General features: G+C 34.6%; 1 protein-coding gene across 4 annotated transcripts in view; it reads right to left on the bottom strand.

Annotated features, from left to right (window-relative positions):
- LOC134848898 (ribonucleoprotein PTB-binding 2-like) overlaps positions 1–19,182 on the bottom strand; it is a 30,738-nt gene extending 11,556 nt beyond the window's left edge. For 2 of the 4 annotated variants that reach the window (XR_010162965.1, XM_063866435.1), the window contains exons 1-7: positions 18,813–19,182; positions 18,356–18,428; positions 17,697–18,163; positions 17,418–17,624; positions 17,267–17,348; positions 14,796–14,962; positions 12,366–12,734 (exon numbers count right to left, since the gene is read on the bottom strand). Coding sequence is in view for 3 of the 4 variants with exons in the window: in XM_063866435.1 (XP_063722505.1) it covers positions 12,366–12,734; positions 14,796–14,962; positions 17,267–17,348; positions 17,418–17,624; positions 17,697–18,163; positions 18,356–18,428; positions 18,813–19,070 (1,623 nt within the window). In the remaining variant the exon portion in view is untranslated. The remainder of the gene's footprint in view (positions 1–12,365; positions 12,735–14,795; positions 14,963–17,266; positions 17,349–17,417; positions 17,625–17,696; positions 18,164–18,355; positions 18,429–18,812) is intronic. The other 2 variants (XM_063866436.1, XM_063866434.1) reach the window with 2 other exon arrangements.
- Positions 19,183–19,873: the final 691 nt, after the last annotated feature.

Raw genomic sequence — 19,873 nt, 5'->3', positions numbered from 1 at the left:
ACCAGTTTTTCTCGATACCGTGAAAAAATTTTGGGAAAAATGTTCGAATTCAGAATACGAGAGAAAAGGCTTTAAAAGTATACATCCTTTGACCCGATGTGATATTTGGCAGCTGATTTTTCGAGAAAAAATACCCTGGCCAAAGTTATTTTTCCCAACCCTGATTGTGGTCGAAACAATAACAAGGATAGACGATTGTTGTGGAAGTAGAGGATAAACGGTTGTTGAGCTAAGAAAAAATTAATTTTGATTTTTCTTTATTTCACTTCGGATGGTTTTGTGAAGAGCTATTGAATTTGGTAAAAATCAAAAAAATTTGAATCAAAACTAAATCAAGCTCAAACTCAGTCTTAAGTAGCTCTGAAAGTGCTTTAAAATGGTACCACACTTAACCCTCTACTAGCTTTCTTTGAGCTAGTCAACATGGTTCAGTCTCAATTCCTTAAGTGGTGGTAACAAATACTCAGAAAGAAAATCATTGTAGAACCAAATGGCTAAAAGTAAAAAAAAAGCAGGAAAGAAGCTGCGCTTCGCAAACACTAGCGAGAATAGGACAAAAAACAGCTCGATAAAGTGCAATAAGAAAAAGTAGAAATAAGCCTCGAATTAGAAAAAAAAATCGGCCACTTCTCGCATTCGAACATGCAAACTAGAGATTATGAGTCTCGCATAATAACAACTCAGCCACGAACAATTAATATATCACAAGCACTAGCCACAAACAAAGCAGAGAACAAATGCTATGCAATTTCCAATGTTGCAGTGAAATGTCCATATTAGTGAACACTTTTATTTGAGTTAGGTTAGAAAAAAAAACAGAAAGTTCGTACAAACACACTAACGCTCGCAAGCTCGATAGGGTAAAAAGAAAGGGTAATAGGCTAGAAAAAAGGACGATAACAGCTTCAACTTTAGATGATGGCTTATTATTAAGACCTATTTACGAAGAAAGAAGAATCTTTTTTACATAGTCAAAAAACAATGTTAATCAACTAGGAAATCTAGAATTAACTGATGCTTAAGGCTTACTGATTTTGAAGTATTCCATCTTTTGACTTTTAGGGAAAAATTATCGCCTCAAAAATCTTGAATCTCCCGAAAAATTTGTGAATGAAAACGCTTTTGATAAAGCTAACCCATTTAGAGAAAAATCGATCTAAATTTATTGATCATTTCGCTTTAAATTCAAATCTACTTCTGAACATTAAATCAATCATCTGTTCTCGCACTAATTTCACTTTGGCTATTTGAGTGTGCGCTCAACTTGTCTAGTCAAGTCGACAAATCATAAACATTAACGTAAGAAATTTGTATGCTTTTTCAAGAAAAAAAAACAGAAAAAATCACTCGACCTAAATGACCCGAAAACTCACTTTGTCCATTAAAACTTAATACTTTCATTGGGATTTGTAGTTTTATTTAGCAAATATTTTTTAAATATATAAAACAAACATTACCTTCCAATTATCATGATTTCAAAATGGCATAAGAATGAAGAAAAAAAAACTCAAATGGCTCAAGTTCCATTCAATTTATCAGTGATTTCACTTATTGGGAAGTTATCGTGGGCAGTGTGTTCAAAGTATTTAAATTATCAATTCAATTGCCAATTGACATTTCGTCTCAAATGTAGTTTTCAGCTTCTTATCAAAACCATAACTTTAAAGTCAATAAAAGATTACCTAGCAAAAAGGACAATCAACATTTGTTTGGAAAAGAATGTTTAAATCTTGTGCACAAACTTCCATCTTTTCTTGTGCACAACTTGAAATTCACATGAAAATTAAGTTTTTCCCATTTAGGAAGTTTTTTTTTTAATTTTAAAAAAACGGAAACTCTTTTGTTTTAGCGTGAAGAAATTTCCTGAAACAATCATAAGACCAAAATAACTGAAAACTCACATTTGCTAATGAACCCTCAATGAAAATGCCAAGTGTTTATTTACTAAAGAGGCTCAGAAATATTGAAACAGATCAAGTTGCATTCCGCATACACAAGCAAAAAAAAAAGAGCAAAAAGATTAAAAAACAAGCGTCGCATATGATTTGGGCAACTAAAGAGTCCATTGGACAAACATCTAGCCCTAGAAGAACAAATATTCGAGCTCCGTAATTAAAAGATAGGAGCTCAGTTGAAAAAACTCTAAGACATTAGCCTGAAAAATCACCGAGAGAAGCCTCGTGCAAAATACAGCTAGCATCAAATTGAGCTTTATTGAAGTTCGCCCAGTCAAAATATGAAAACTAGCATTATACAGACCAATCTTGAACGCATGCAAACATTAATCTGATACTTCGAACTAACCATTGTTTAACTACTGACGTACATGAATCTTTCTCGCACAAAATACGAACACCAAATACAAACAAAAACCAAAAGAACTTCAGTTCGTGTTCAGCGCACATCAACAAATGCAATGTTTTGTATGCATCGTCAACTTGATTTTATTGACTTGATTTCGCATTTTCGTCAATATAAACCGTCAATACAATCAAATGCATGGTCATCATAGAAAGATTTTCAGAGCAAAATTGCTTAGTGCCACAAGTCAATATAACATCGTGTTCATAGTTTTGGGCCAACCTCTTCTATTGTCTCAGACTTATTGCTTTTTCACGCTTCAGAAGCTTAATAAATAACTTAATTCAATTACGCAAATTGTACTTGTTAATATCAAGACCTGCTAGTTTTTCAACGTCTGATCACAAACAAAGCAGAAATATCAAAAAAAAACTGGTTGATCAATCTTGAATTTTAGCCAAAGTATGAGAATTTCGAAATCTGCTGATGAAATTTAATGAAATTTCACCAAAATCATTCAAGTGACTTGATTTTTTGGATCACAGGTTGCAAATCTCATGAAAATGTTTCGCAACGGTGGTCAATGGCGCACACATGCGTAGCGGAATGGATAGTCTCTCTATTTGTAATTATTTATTGGATTCTTTGGAGCCGGCATGCCGCCACTAAAGCTCTGCTAATTTAATCGTGCGCAGCTATATTTACAAGCTGAGTAGCCGATATATTAAATAATTTCAAACTTCACGCTACCACAGTTTTGAAACCATGTGTTGCCAACATGACAATGAACAATAGCCAGAACAAGAAAAATAATTTAAAAAATAGACCAAGTAACTTCTTTAAAATCACATCAGTCAAAATAGGCCAAATAAGCGCACTTACAAAATAAACTCGAGCACTTTTGTTTCTCATTTCATAATTTTCTATCAGGCGCCTGACTGGCTCAAGTTAATTTCGCTGATTAAAATTCCACATTTTCATCATAGTTGTTTTCCACAAAATTAAATCTTCAAGTTGAAATCGGCAATCGCGAAAGAACAAAAAAAAACACATGAAATTGAACTTTTTGCGCTCAAAACCAGCATAAAGTGTAAGATTGTCGCGGGTACGATAGTGTTTATTAATGGAAATAGGAGAGATAAACTTGCAAATTTTCACCTATAAATAAGACGCTTCTTTCTTTTATTTTTCTTCTCTCATACATAGTAGCATTACTTATTCAAAAGTAACTTCAACCTTACTTCATGTAATCTCAAATTGAGGGGAAAATTCCGGCGGTGAATTTAGACCGGCCGGGACAGTATGGGGGCAAATTTGTATCTTCTAACTGGCTGCTCGCTTTTTGAGGCATTTGCGCTATTGAGCATAGCCGGTCGGTGGTCGGTTGAATTATCAGATTTTAGTCTCCCGGGAATTTAGTAACAGAATTGGAACTGCATATGCAATCAACATCACAATCATCATCACACGAATAAACACCAGTCTGCAATATTGCAACCAAATGACAGAAAACAGATATCATCGACAATTTCAACTTCAAATTAAGTTGTCAGCAGAAAATTTTCTTTTTTGACTTTTTCTCTGACTGATACTAGTTATCATTCATTAAATCAATTTTGTCTGAAAAAGTATTCCTCTATCAACTTGCCGTCTGAAAGCATACTAAAGACCTGTTTTCCTATTTAATGTCAAATCTGCGTAACATTTAAGCACTCGAATAGAAATTTTAAATTGAAGATAGCAATCTCAAAGATAGATAGATAGATAGATAGATAGATAGATAGATGAAGCGTATTTGGTTTTCAATTGCTTCGCAATAATCTGACCCCAGAAGATCAAATGCAATGGCGTGAAATAAAATTAAGCAGTTAAAAGTTTTCCCGGCCGGTATTTAAAAATATACCCGTTAGTAGCCATGTTCAAATTTAACAAAAGACGTATTAAGTTGATTCATTCAGTCTACACCCACATGAAATCAACCATACCGGTTATCTTACAAAAAGAATAAAAAACACAAATTCAATCAATTGTAAAATGATGTTTTTTCGCTACGACCCTTCAGAAAATTTGTGATCAACTCTCATTTTTAGCTTTTAATTCGTATTTCAAAAGAATGATTTCAGTCATATATGATGTATCCTTAAGAAAAAAATCATTAATCAGCTCTATAGTATAGTAATTTTGCAGTTCAGTTAAATCAGAATACTGCTCAACGGTTGGCACAGAAACCACAGCTCTTACTGTTTATAACTAGATTGAGATTTGAATGAAGGCTCACTTAAACTGTCAGCTTATCGTGAAGAAATCACTTCGACTGGTCTCAGAGGCAAATAGAGATTATCGAGATGACATTTATAGGCTGACAGGCGCGTTCAAATCAACAGAAGACAAATAAAACTCCTCTCTCAAATGACAGAAAAAAGAAAAGAGAGAAACTTCGATTGAAAAGACGAGTCAAAAGTCAATCAAATCAAGTTCAAAAGAATGCCAAACAATTCGCATGCCAGTGGCAGATAAATTTTCGACTTTTGTCAGAACAGATGAATTCATTTCGTTAAGACTTTCTCGTAAAAATTCATTAGGATAAAAAAATCACTTACTTTTCAGAATCTGATCACAATTTTTATCATAAGCTTTTTTCGTAGATATGCCGTTTAATTTTTATTCAATGAGAGACAGGAACAAAAACGTTCCGATAAAATAGCACAGGGCGCATTTAAACAGTGTTAATACAATAAACTCTTTCAAACTATAGCAACAAATATTTAGACTTTTAATTAAGTCAAAAAACAGTTGTTAAAAAACGATGAATATTTGCATCCTTTAGTGAGCTGAGCTTCATAATGAAATCATGATGACCCAAATCTTTGACAAAGCATGGAAAAATAAACCGATATAATGAACAGGCTGGAATTCTCTGACGAATAAAGACAGGGAAATATCGATTAATTTGGATTCAATCGATATTTCTACCTTGGTTGCATTAGCGTGGAGCAAATCTACTTTCTCCTGGTCTTATCTAACCAGACTTTGGTTAGGCAACCACTTTGTTTTGTTTTGTACAATCTTCAATACGCCAAAAAGATGGCTATTACATAAAATTCTTTCAGGCCTTATATTGTGAAACGAATTTGGATACGAACAATTTATCAAGATTTTCGTCGAGCAAAGTTTTAACTGAAAATTAACGCAACTTTTTCCATCTCTAGGATACATACTAACAAATCTCTACTTCAATATAGGAATAGTACAATCGCTAGAACAGCAGAAATTTTGAACCTAGCAACAAATATCTCACTTCAACTTAGAGGTACAAATATAAAAACTAAAACATTGATGGAGCGTTTTTAAAAATGGTACTTATTTTTAAAAACACGATTTTTCCTTCCAGTTAAGTACTTCTACAGCATGTATTTATGTTTAATAACATTTGCATTATGCTAGTAACAAACTGTATAGTTATATAATAAACACTTGAAATATTTTGTTGAAATCTTTCATACGGCTTAAGAAAAAATGTTTCGTACTCAAAATACGAGTAATATGCACCTTTCTTAGACAAGTCAGGATTATCGTGTAATCCTCTCAAAATTGAAAAGAGGGCCAAAAAGCCTCTCGGAACAAAGCGAAAAAGTCAGCCTCACAGGAAACACATGAACAACTTACTAGTTAATACTCTCTTGCTCAACTACAGAGTTAATAATACACAACCAAAAAAAACAAACAGCCATGTTTATTTTTAAATTAACCAATTTGTTTTTGAAAAAAAACCATATTATGTCGCAACGATTTGAATCAATAAAACAATTTAAATCCTTCTGAAATATCTATAATGGACGCTGAGCTTATATACAATGAAAAATTTCCAGAAATATCACTATGCGTCGTACTTCGAATGATATTTGACATTTCTGTTTTTAATCACTAATAAAACAAGTATAGTCGAAAACTGTGCAAGTAGCACAGAATGTTCCGACTATAGTCTTGAAAAACTACAAAACTTTTTTTTTCAAATCAGTATTTTTTCTGCGTGGTGTGATAAAAGCAACTGACGTAAACTATAATTTAGGCATATTCGACAAATTTGACAAAAAAATGTTGAAAAATGACAATTAAAAAAATCAAAAAAAATCAAATTTTTTTTTGATGTTTTTGGTTGGCAAAATGGCGCTTCGCATTCCTTTGAATCTCAAAAAAAACTAACTTTACTTCCTTAAAACTAAAATTTACGGGCTTAAATTAAGCATAATAAGGCTGTTGTAAGCCTGCTCGCTCAGTTTATTTGCTCAAAATTCAAATGAAAAGGCAAAATTTTAGACGACTGAGAAACCTTTTGAAAACTTTTTAATTTTGTTCGAATCACGACTAAAAGGGTTTCAATTTGGTATATCACTCAACCCAATCCAATTATTATTTGTGGTAATTAAAACCCGCATACAAAGTTCCTCAACATTTTTCGAATGGCCGGAACAAAAAAAAACGACCCTACGGAGATACTTGTAACCGCAAAAAACTGCACCGAGGACTAATTTTGAAAAACTTCGCATTCTTTATTTGAGACCAAAATTGAAATAATCAAAAATTTGTCCGCTGATTTCATTTTTTAAGACAAGCGAAAATACACTTCGCAAACAAAGCAACAAAATGCCGCGATGAAGAAAGAAAATTGAAAAATTAATGCGTTTGGAAAACAAATGACCACTAGAGGAGTCAAACCACATGTCTAGAGCATCCCAATCGACTGCCCAACACAGCTGTGGTACTGACGTTTAAAAGAATCGACACACTAGCTACATAAAGCGGAAAGCACCTGCTATTTAACTGTCAATACTTGCAGCGAAAGTGCCCGAAAGTTGAGCATTATTTTATGCAAGTTTGATTGAAAAAAAGCGCCTTTATACAGATAGCATTAACAAAATATCTCCAATAATTGCGTTTTGGCTCTTAATTTTGCGTTCAATTTTTAGCGCAACACCAAAGAGACGACTTTTTGCACCTTTTCAGATTTAATTTCATTGTCAGTAATAATGATCCCCCTATTTTCAGCTAGTAATGGTAACCCAAAGATCCCCAAAAATGGTCTCTAGAATGATCCCATTTATGTTCTCCCAACACAAAAACGCATAACTGGGTGATGTGCACATGAAAAGAAATTACTTGCCACAATTTATTCTAAAAAGAAAAAAAATTAAACATTGGGATTTTTTTGGGAGGGTGGGGGGGGGGGCAGCGAACTGAAAACAAGTTAAAGAGAACTTAGTTTTACTCCAACAAATACTTAATAGCTATATTTAGCGCTTCTATATGGCATCTTTTTTAATAGTTTTTTTTAAAAATATTTGTGTGGTCGGAATTTTCTGAGCTGCTTGCGCAGCAACTGGCAAATTTTTGTTTTATTACTTTTATTTTCAAAAAACATCAGCTTTAGAGGCAAAAACGTTGTTTGCACAGAAGCGCAAAAACATAAATCTTCCAAGAGCGCAAATATTGCAAAAATGCTCGCAGATTTACAAGATTTCAACTTATTAGAATAATTTTATACAGTGAATAGACATTATTACCTACAAAAAAGATTAAAAACCAGTAAGATCAGAGATTTGATGGATTAAAAATCAGCAAGACATTCGTCAGCTGTTGCAAAAATTAACCATTTCAACTCAAAATGAACTTCAACCTTACAGAAAACGCGTTTTGACCATTCTGAGCACTTAAAAATTTTGTTTAGCCTTCTCTAATTTGAGCATGCTTTCATATTTGGGATTTTCATTCACATTGAAACCCGCTCATATTCAGGCAAGCATCAGCGTTGTGAAAGGTTTGCTTAAGGAGATTAGACCGAATTCAAACTTTTCCAGCAAACATTGAGAGCCCAGATTAACGTCTCAACAGCAAACAATGACAAATTCAGCTCACACCATTCAAACCACAATGATGCTAGTGCATTTAGACGAGGCAGCAAACAGCCGAAAATAAAAAATGCCAAATTTCCCAGAATTTTCCTAAATATAGTCCATTAACCCACAATTCGAATGTAATGCCGATTGTAATATAATTCCCCTGGTTCAGATAATTAAATATATCGAAAAAACTCCGTATTTTTGTTTCTAGCTTTGGTCTACAGTTGCACATTTTGGGCGCTGTCAACCAAAATTCGAATATTATATCCTCAAATATAAACCAAACCCACTATGGTTACTTAAACGAGATACGTTATCCTTTCGCGGCAGACACATCAATCAAAATCCATCAACAAAGGGTCCTAAAATTAGGGGAGGGGGCTTGATTATGCAATGAAATTAACTTCTATTGATTTGGTCAATTTCGACTTTGCCGTAACTACAGGAAACACAATCTTAGTTATCTAAGTTTGTTCAGCAGCTGATTCGGCAAAAATCAATACCCTACGTTCAAACACAATAGAAACGAAGTTAGTTACTTCTAAAACCTAATCATACATCATACGAATGCAAATTTATAACTTCCTCTTAATATTAGAATTTTAGTAATTTACTTCGAAAGGACAAAATCGGCGAAAATATGTGAAATTTCCCAGTCGTTTGATGTTTATTTTTTTGGACTTCTCGAGCAGTCATTTTATGCTTGATTGGCTTTCAAGGGGGGCTGGTCACCATTCCGGCGAATTCGGGGAGAAAGCTGACAAAAGCAGCGTCTCGAAATTAGCGAAACGCTTCAGGCTGTTACGGATTTCTTGAATTCAAACCCCTAAAAAGAAGAGCGATAGAAATTTAGAGGCAGGTATTTGAATATCAGGGTTGATACGTGCCGTAACAATACAATAGATGCGCTAAAGAACCCAAGATATTGAGTGAAAAATACCTGGGGCACTTTTTGAAGAACAGGAAAAATACCCTCAGATTCAAGTAAGGCGCAGATTTGCGACATAACTGAAAAAAAAATCGCACAACGATCTAAAATTTGATAAAATGTGAACATAAAAATAGGGAAAATGCCAGAAAAAGAGGTAAGAGAGAGAGAGAGAGAGAGAGAGAGAGAGAGAGGGAGAGAGAGAGGAGGAAAGGATCGATGATGATGGGTTTAACAGTTAATTGAGGGGCTCTTTGTCAGATTGAAAATGGCCAAGGGCCAATTTTTAACAACAGGAGTAGCAGCCCACATAAAAACACTCCTAATTTCAGATAGAGCAAAGTCCTGAGATTTCAAATACAGAATAGAAAAATAATCAGAATACAAAAAATGCTGAATTGATATAAAAAAATAACGAAATTACATTGATACAGTAATAGTAAAAGAAGGTTCATACTCGAGGATTAAAATTATTTCCTTGAACATGAAAAGAAAAATTATCAAAAATCGAAGATAAACAAGTTTTTGTGAATTTGAAAGACATCTGTTCTCGTAAACCTCAAAAAAATTTTGCGGATGATTGAAAAAGGTTCTTAAAAAAACGAGACAGAAGAGACATTATCAAATCTAACTGGGTATTTTAATGAAAACCCATTGCGAGTGAAAATAAACTATCGCTCTATCTTTTCTCGCATATCTCGCTATTCAATGATTATAGAGGGTCAGTTGGAGACAGCTGAGAATAAGACGATCGTTGAATGTAGTCGCCATCCATGCATCAATCAGTCATAGCCTTAGAGGTACAAGTTCAAATAAGCTCATTTTTAATCAAGAAAAACTGATATTTCGTCAAAGTGACTTCAATAAGAACGCTTTCAAAAAATTATTTTGTTAAAAAGTGAAAATTTTCTTAATTTTCCCACACGAAAATTAAAATCATCTCAAAATCTTTTTCTAGCAAAGCAATTTCGCACTATTTTGAGACAGAACTTTGCAACACTTGCGCTGCTACACAGAAATAGCATGAGAGCTATCCGGAAAAAAACGAAAGACGAAAGCCACTGAATCAAAAAAAAAAAAATTCTACGCTTGTCGGGAGTAAAATTGGATTTGATGGAAACGTGTAAGGAAACACAATTGCCTGTTTTAATTTTTTTTAAAACAAAACTTACACAAAGGCGAAGCAGCACAAAAAAAAGCAAGAAGCAAGACCACGTCTAAGCATCAGCACCATGGTTTCTTGCCCTGGAGATACAGAGTATTACGTCTTCGCATGCACTCATCGCCGCTTGGCATTAGATGGACACTAGCTACCAATACAGCTGATAGAACAGATGCTATTAAAATGCCAATGCTACGCAGCAAAAGTGCCACCAGATGAGCAATTTTATACTTCAGTAGACACCCTTTGAGCCGAAACAAAATCATAAATAATTTCACTCTTTTAATATTTCTTTAGCATGAGCCGAAGCAATTAAGACCAAAAAAGCTTGAATAAAAAATGAAATTTTAGTCTGGAATTGAAAAATCTTGGAATTGAAACACATAGGCGAAGTTAGACTTCGCAAACACTAGCAAAACACAAAAAAAGCAGCTCTATAAATTGCAATAAGAAATCGAACCTACTGCGACCTAGAAATTAAGCACCTCACACCTCACGCACTAATCACTCAGTCTCGGACGCTTCATTGATGCCAAACACTAGCCACAAATAAAACAGAAGAGCTAAGAAATTTCCAATGAACACTTTTATCTGCGATTAACGCTAGAAAAAAATCATACTAATACACTAATGCTCGCAAGCTCGCTATCGCTAGTATAAAATATTCTGCACAATTATAAATGTTAGATATGTTATTCTAAAATGGTAAAAATAGCCGAATCTTCAAGAAAAGTGCATGTTGCGGGAACTAAACCGACAAAAAAGCAGACACGATAGCCCTAGTTTTATTACGCAGAAAACTTCTTGCGCGCAAAAAGAAGACGGACACCAACACCTGGAAATAATCATCCGAAGCATGGTCGTTATTTCTAGGCTCACTGGGCAGAAACCGCCACTGGATTTCAATTTTTTATGAAACGTATTATTTCTCGTTTTTTATGGGAATAAGTCCAATACCCGATTATTATACACTTGCTCTTGAACAAATTAAATTCAACTTGGTTATTAGCGATTGATACCACTACATTCAAATCTTCGAGCAAAATGGGTTAAATTGAAGACCTGAATTCGATGACTTTTTTCTTCAATAAAACAAGATAAGACGGGCAAAGCTAAGATGAAGTTAGGGTCTTGTCAAGCGAACAAAGCACTGGCTGATTAAAAGACAATTGTTCAATTTTCCTCAACAGTTGTTAAGATGTGAGTTCTTGATTGCAACAGAAGAAAATAAAAAATCAGAGAACTAAATTGAACAAATCAAATCAACCACAACAGCCAAAAATAAGAATTAACAGGCCATTTATGTCACATCATAGCCAAGATTCGAATAGAAAAAGTTGAACTGACTGAATCAAATGCAAGATAACAAACATTCGTCGATTTATACTATTTTCAATTTTTGAGCGCTTTTTGGAATGTTATTCCCGAAAAACAAATGCTATGTGTTTAGATAAAATATCTCAATTTCCATGGAAAAAATTTTCGGCTGTAACTTTTCATAACTGATGAAATTACTCTTGTTCACAATCTTGATATGGGAACCATTGGAAAATAGTTAGATTATGACCGAACTGTTCAAAAATCATCAAAAATCTAAGATCACAAATAACACATGCCTTATCTTAATCAGTTCAACTCCAACTATTTAGTCAGCTGACCTCCTGCCAAATTCCGACTGGGCGAGGGCAGGAAGCATAACTGCCACCGAACCGAAAAATCAGATTGGTTGGTGATCATTTTTGGTAAAACTTCTATTCACTCGCATCATGATTAAAGGCACACTAAGTTGTACTTACTCGTTATTTTCAACTAATTATACAAAACATACGAAATGATAGATCTATTTCAAATTTATGTTTTACTTAAGCAGGAAATTTGTAGAATTTTATCAAGAAAGAAAATGAAAATAAACACTTGATTAGAAATTAATATCACGCGCTTTTCATCGTCGTCTATATTGCCTCATCAACGGACAATAAATTACAATAGTATGCGCCTCTTAAAACCGGAGGCTCTAATTGTAATCCATCGCTGATTAAAATAAACTCAATCAGCAAAACACCTTTTCCACACTCACCTGTTGGTTATTGGTAGCGGCAGCCGCCGCCAACTGTTGCTGAAGATGTTGCAATGTTGCCGCTTGATGTGCAGCCGACATATTATGCGGAGATCCTCCTTGGTGACTCGCTTGGTTCGATGACATCAAAGACGCCGCTGCCAGTGCTGCCGCTTGTTGTTGCGAGTGGTGCTGCGACTGATGGTGCGTTCCGGCTGCACTGCTCATCACCGAGTTACTCAAGTGTGCGGCGGGATGACCGTGCATGTGTGCTGCTTGGCTAGAGACAACGGCGGCGGCGGCAGCTGCTTGTGCTTGGGCTAAGAGGGCATTTTGAGAGACGCCGTTGATTGCGGACCCACCTCCTCCCGCGGCCGCCATTAACGCCGCCTAAAACACATTCCATGCACTTTCAAAAACTACTAATACTAATGTATTCCAGAAGGCTGTTTCGAGATGGCATCATAAAATTAAAAGAACAAATTGTAGCAGGATACCTCCAGACAGCCTAGCTCTGCTTTTTTGAAAAATTTTAGATAAAAACCAATTCGACCGAAATATTACCATGAGACCGGGCATTGAATAACTAATGATTCAATAATCGGTCTAATTAAAAATCAAAGTTAAAAAATCAAACGTTCAACTTTTAAAACGTTTCTTCACATGAAGTGGCGCGAAATTGTAGGCGCTTTAAAACATCAAGCGACAACTTGCTATTTTCAATAAGGACCTCAAGATTCTTTCGAGTAGACAATAAATTGCACCAATTAAACTTATATTTGCAAGCTAGCTTTATCTTCTTTCTTGAATTCGTTTTCTTGAGCTCAAAATGCAGGTGAGATGTATTCAACTTAATTTGATTAGAACCATGTTTTTTTCCGTAGCTTTCTACTCAACTCAAAAACCATTCACAAAACACTTCAACTTGGTTGAACACTCAAAAGCCCTTAAGCGCGCACTCACGTCAGTTTTGTCAATTATAAATGAATTAACTTGATTTATAATTTTCATAGCTCGGCTCTGGTAAATACTATTGATTTTAAGTTGAAAGTAACGAAAATATTATAAACCAACTAGTTACCAAAAAATAGCTAAATTCACAAACTATGAGCATTCGAAATGCCAGCTATAGCCTCCGAGCATTAAAAAAGCAAACCAAAAACTACCTGACTGTTTATCAAAAGATTTGAGTTCTCTGAACAACGAACGATTGCTTAAAATATTTTTAAATAGATTTCCAATACAAACTTAGTTTTTAGAATTCTTTTTAAAGCTTTTTTGAGCGTCAAATATTTTGTATAAAAAATCAATTTTAATCATTGTTTGAAGCCAATTTTTGTCACTCCCTATTTGAATCAAACCAAACCAAACAGCAAAATATAAACACAAGGGCTAAGTTGCTCAAAAAAAAATGTCTTGCAACAAAATTGATTTCAAAATACAAACTCTCTTAAAAAACACAAAAACTTTTTTTTCAAATTAGTCTCGTTTTTTTTTTCTGAGTGGTGTGATAAAAGGATCTGAACAAAAACTAAAACTTAGGCATATTCGACAGTCAAAATAAAATAGGCAATTTTTTAAATAGTTAAGTAGAAAATGGACTAGAAAAATGAAAAAATCATAAAAACTATCAGAAAAAAATTTAAAAATCAAGTTTTTTTTTAGCTTAAATCACCAACTTTCATGACGAACGCTACTCTATCGCTTTGTTCGCTTTCAAACCGTATTCTCTCGACACAGAGATAACTTTTTGAATTGATTTTTTAAGATGTTCAAATCACGACTAAAAGGGCTTCACCCACTTAACCAAATCAAAATGCTTCTTTGATAAAATGAAAGCCATTCGAGCACACCTTATTCTTAGATATCAGGCAGGAAAGCACTTTAAAAAGCAGATATGTTGTAAAATTAGCGCATAGTTGTAGGTTTATTATAGGGCTATAGGCAACTATTTTCCTTGACTGATTTTATAACACTGCCTTTCTAAGCTGGCTTGTGTAAGCAATAGAAAAATTATTTTTTTATAGTTCATCGAAAACACTAAGAAAACTTGGAAAACTGAAAACGCGAGCAAGGTTTAGACAATTGGTTATAACTACTTACAAGGCAAATTCAATAGCACTATTAAGAATAAAGAAACCTTGGTTCTAGGGTAAGAAAAAAGTCAGTGCCAAAAAAAAAAGAAAAAAGCCATCACCTCATAATAAACTTTCCTAAACAGAGAATTTTAGAGGTTTTTTAATACAGCTCAGGTTTGCTGTCCCAAGCATGTAGACGTCTCTGGGCGTTGTGCGAAGCTTTAAATGCTGGAACTTGATTTGCCGATGATTTAAGTCAAATCATCAACTGATTCTGTTCGACAAGCTGGTAGCTTGGAAAAACATGTTCTAATTTGATAATATTTGCTAATTGCGAGCGTAACAATTATTTCTGCAGAACTGGGGAAATTACCTGTTGAGCGGCTGCTAGTTGTAAGGCGTGGTGATTTTGAGAGACAAATTGATGCGAAGGTGATGATTGCATGACAGCTGAGGCGGCAGGATTGGTCCCATTCTGTAAGGCCGCCAGCTGACTCATTGCACTGTTGGCTCCCGCCACTGAGTTGGCTGCACCTCCAACTAACACACACTCATTATTATAACGTCTCTAGCACCCCAGCGCCGATTGTTTGATAAATCACAGAGGCAAAGCCGCACTTCGCAAATACAAGTTAGAAAAGGGTCATAAGTAGCACTAAAAGGTAGTGAAAACTGAAAAAAAGTAGGACTTAAAAAATTATGCTAGATTTCGGAACCAAATCTCCGACCTGGAGATTGAAAGTCACACGACCTAGCATTTGCGCCATGGCCGCTCAGCAATAGTTACACAAGGAGCCCAGCTATAACTGGAGGTACCTGTTTGATATTTTTTAACGCGTACTAATGCGAAAGTAATTTTCAAAATCAAAATGAGTCAAAATATCAAAAACTGGACATTAACGAGGCCCACAGCTGATTCCTATCAACAGAAATACGAGAACAGGCTTACATCTCCGTCTGATTAATTTTATTTCAGAATTGGCACGGTCGTTTTTGTGAAATTGAACAAGTCCAAAAATGGGTCAAAATGTGAAACACTTCTTCAGTCCATAGCGGTTTCCTTACCAAAAAATGGAACAATTTGCTTATACAGGTGATACTCTTAAGCTTGTTTCAATTGAACCCTGAATATCAGATTTTACACCGTAGTTCAAACGAACATAATTTTGCCAATTCCAACATTAGTTTTCAACATTGCCGTTTTACAAAAACTAGGGCATCGTTGCTATGCAAAGATCTTTTCAAGCACCTGTTCTTTTGATTGAAGCTTTTTAATGAGATTTGGCAGGGTAGTTTTTGACAGAAGTCTCCAAAAAAGAAATTTCAAAAAAAGACTTAGTTTTTGACTAAGTCCAAAATTCAGTTTCTACAAAACTATTAGGGCGTAGCTGTTTATCCAGTGGAACACTCATAGTATCTGTTTTTCCAATTGAACCTTAATCTAGATTCGGCAGAGTAGTTTTTGAGAGAAGTCAAAAAATTTCAAAACAAGATTTCAAAAATTGTCCTATTTTAAAGACAACAAGACTGCTCGTACCAGGGCGAAGCCCTGAATGTTCCGACTGCCTTTTAAGTTCTATGAAGCAGTAATAACATGAAAAAATTAAATGAAAAAAAATTTGAGATATTTTGTGAAAATCATCCCCCCACACGCCACATAAAGTACAAAGTGATAAATTTCGCTTCCAGTAACACATCAATTACGGCAAATAAGCTTCCTTCAACCAATTTGGAACAATTTCTAAGACGGATTAAATCTCCGTTTATGCGTTAATAGCGCGAAATATATAGCGCGCTAATTGTCCCAAATTGACCAAAATGGCGATCTTTAAACCCCCATAACTTTTCGAAAAATGATCACAGGTGAAATATCTTTTCAAATTTAAGCTCAAGACAACAATACCTTTTGAATGATATAATAAAATTCCGTCAAAAACGGCTAGTTAAAAAGTCGAAATTTGTCTGAAGAAAAAAAAAACCCACCCGAGCACAAATATTCCGTCACTTTCGTATCGAAAGTCGGAACAATAACTTTTTTCATCAAAAAATTTAAGGCTAGACCAGTTACGCAGCAAAATCTGTTCTTTCGATTAAAGCATCAACTTCAGGGTAATTTTTCGAGAACAGGAAAAAGTTTCGAAAAACGGTCAAACTTCAAAACTTTGATATTTTCTGAGGCCAAAACTCTTGTTCTATCAAAATTAGGGCTTAGTAGCTTATACAGGAGAGATCCCCAGAACACACTTTTTTGATTAAACCCTTAAAATTAGATTTGTCATGGTAAAATGAAAATAATCCAAAAAAAATGGGTCATAATTTCCCCTACTGAGATTTTTGAAGGTAGTAGAACGTAAATAAGAGACTGGCGGAATATCCAGGCATACAAGAGAGTAGCCGGTCCCTCTATTGGTACCACTTGTACTTAAAGTGCAAATCTTTTCATACGCGTCTCAAAAAATAAAAACCAAATCCCATGCAGCTTCATAATACCTGTGTTTCATCAAACAGGAACAAGCCTATAATAAACCAGATGCAAAACCATGTTATGAAGCAAAATTTCAGCAGATGTAAAAATGCAACTGCGTCATCAAAATATGAGCACCTTTATTTGCGACTTAGTTGGAAAAAAAGTGGATACCGTAATATGACACAACGCTCCGTAGTGTAGTTAATAAAACGCATTTGAAGTAATTTACTTTTAACTTTCATTTATAGTTTATTTAGTATAATTTGTTTAAGCAAACATACCGACAATTAAAATCAATTAAAAAACCGAAGCTGAAGCTATGAAAGATTTTTCCTCTAAATAAAAAACAAAACAAATCAATACGATCATAAACTCACATTTCGCCATTAATAGTGGGTTTAGAAGACCATTTGAAGGAAACTGCGATACATTCTGAAATAGAGGTGCCCCTAGCACGGCCTGAAACAAATAAGACGTTTTATTAGACTCTTTTCACATGCTTAAATCATTTAAAAAACTTCAACAAACCTGGGGTGATTTTTTCTGACACTTGGCTAGTCTTCTTGTGTACTCGTTTCTCCCTGAATGTCCGGGACAAACAAAATAGACTCTGAGGTTTTGGCCGTAAACATTAGCACCATTTACTTTATACCATGTCTGCTCCGTTACAAGTGGATTCTCGAACGCAACAATTCCAAAACCCAGACATTTCCGTGTTTCAGAATTCAGAGCCAGCTTAAAAACAAAGCAAATTTTGGATCCTTATCATGAGCGACCTTAATTAATATGAAATAGTCAATGTTTTACCTGAATATATCTGGGATCTGCTATTTTATTGAAAAGACTGCGAAACTTCGTCGTATCGTTAAAGTCTGCGGTTAATTCAGCTAATAAACAAGTGGAATGTAATTTATTCCAATAACAATGATTTTCATCTGTCCAGTCACAGTTGATTTCGTGGGTTTGAACTAAGCGTCCGTTTAATTGCGTTTTGGCTTTTCGAGCGATATCTTTGTTGGGGTATTCCACAAAAGCGTATCCTTTCGAATTCCCCGTTTCTTCACTTGGCATAACAAAACATCTGTCTACTGGACCATATGCTTCACACATCTTTCGAACGTTCTCCTGTGTGTAAGATAAGGGAAGATTTGTAATACAAAGTAGAGAATCAACAGATGCCATGGAACATTGAAGTACGCAGTTATTGTAACGTTGACCATTAAGTTCTCGAACAGCAGCTTCCGCTTCCTCGCCGTTGCCCAGTAAAACAATTGCTAAAGTAAAATCCAATTGTTGATTACAAATTTTGAGCCTTGCCTACCGCCCATGATATATTTAAAAAAATAACTTTGAACATTTTAGGTTTCTACGGAAAGATGATAATCTGGATTGCAAAAATTGGATATTTTTAATATTTATGAAAAATATTTCAATGTGTCAAAGATCTATTGGCATTCTAAACATACCATTTGTTGAATTCTCCACTTTCTCCAGCTGTATTGGTCCAACATGATAATTTTCAAGAAGACCAGACACATCCTGAAAAAATAATACTGCCTTTTCAGATCTATGTGAAAGAGTTACGCGTTTGTTTGACGGCGCCAAGATTTGAAAAGAATTTATTTCCTTAAACAACGGCTTGGGGTTCTCGATGCTGCAACTATTCAGAGAAGATTTTGAAGGGCAGATTGAATGTCGTTCATTACGAACAGCGATTTAAAAAGTTTCATTATGGTCATCATGATTGGCCTAGCGGCTACTTTTAATTTTGGAACGTGCGAAAACATGCTATAGGAAACCATAAATCAGCGACATTACGCAAGCTCTTAAGAAATTGACTAAACGACTGTTCTCGATCATTTTAAAAGTTTCACGAGCAATACGAGAGGCAAGATACAGGAAAGAGACACGGTAGGTACAAACCTCGGCTTTCATTTCCGCTGGTAATCCTTTGATCTCGACTTTCTTACGATTCTCGAATTCATCCTTTTCCTTCTTAATCGCAGCCAGACGCTCGCTCTCTGTAAGAATAGGCTGTTGATCCTCGGGGCCGAGGTTCTTTTGAAAATCTTTCATAACTTTATTAGCAGCAAATTCTTTCAATTGTTCTGCAGACGGATTGATGAAGAACTCATTGCCTTTAATCAAACTTGATTTGTTTAAATTATGTCCAATCTCCATGCACGGCCTGAATTCAAAACTCACACAACTAACAACCACAAGATGGTGTCTAATCTACAACAAAGAAAGAATCAGACAAGATTATAGTTAAAACCTGCAAAAATTTGAAGCGTTAAAGAATGAGTTGTCAACGTCTAGGTTTATGTGTAAGCGTAGATACAAAAAATTATCACAAAAAGCTTGTAAAACTTCTCGAAAAACCCAAAAACTTTATAAAATGCTGATGATTCGAAAACTTATTTGGAAAAAGTGAAGCATGTTCAGAAAAAACTTAAATTAACGGTCAGGGCATAAACAAAATGATTATTCGGACACTTAAATTAACGGTCAGGGCATAAACAAAATGATTATTCGCACGAGAAAACGACTGATATGAGATAATATTTAATTTGATAAAAATCACGATAATTTTTTAAATTGAAAAATGAAAACTGAAAAGTGATTTTTATTTTTATCGGATTGAAACAAAGAAACCGTTTTTAAAAATCTATTCCAAAAAATTTCAAAGAAGTAAAAGAAACTGGTGAAACTACAAACAAGGGAAAAAAAATCAATTGACAAATCCACCCATTCGCGGTGGAGAAAGCTGAAAAGATACGTGAAGTATGTTTTAACAAGTTGAACTAGAAATTCAAAGGAATGTGTAATACCCTGAGTTACTATAAAAAGTGAAAACTATTTGAACAAAATAGTTGCATCCTGAGTGAATGTTTTTCTATCTTAATTGGAGAAAATTGGGCAGTTATCAGAGGGTTGAGCTCATTTCAGAAAAATCAATGCGGAAATGGAAAAAAATGTCAAAA

The sequence above is a fragment of the Symsagittifera roscoffensis genome, chromosome 6 (assembly GCF_963678635.1).
Source record: "Symsagittifera roscoffensis chromosome 6, txSymRosc1.1, whole genome shotgun sequence".
Classification (NCBI taxonomy): domain Eukaryota; kingdom Metazoa; phylum Xenacoelomorpha; order Acoela; family Convolutidae; genus Symsagittifera; species Symsagittifera roscoffensis.
Note: the sequence above shows the minus strand (reverse complement) of the source record. Positions and strands in the feature narration are given on the sequence as shown.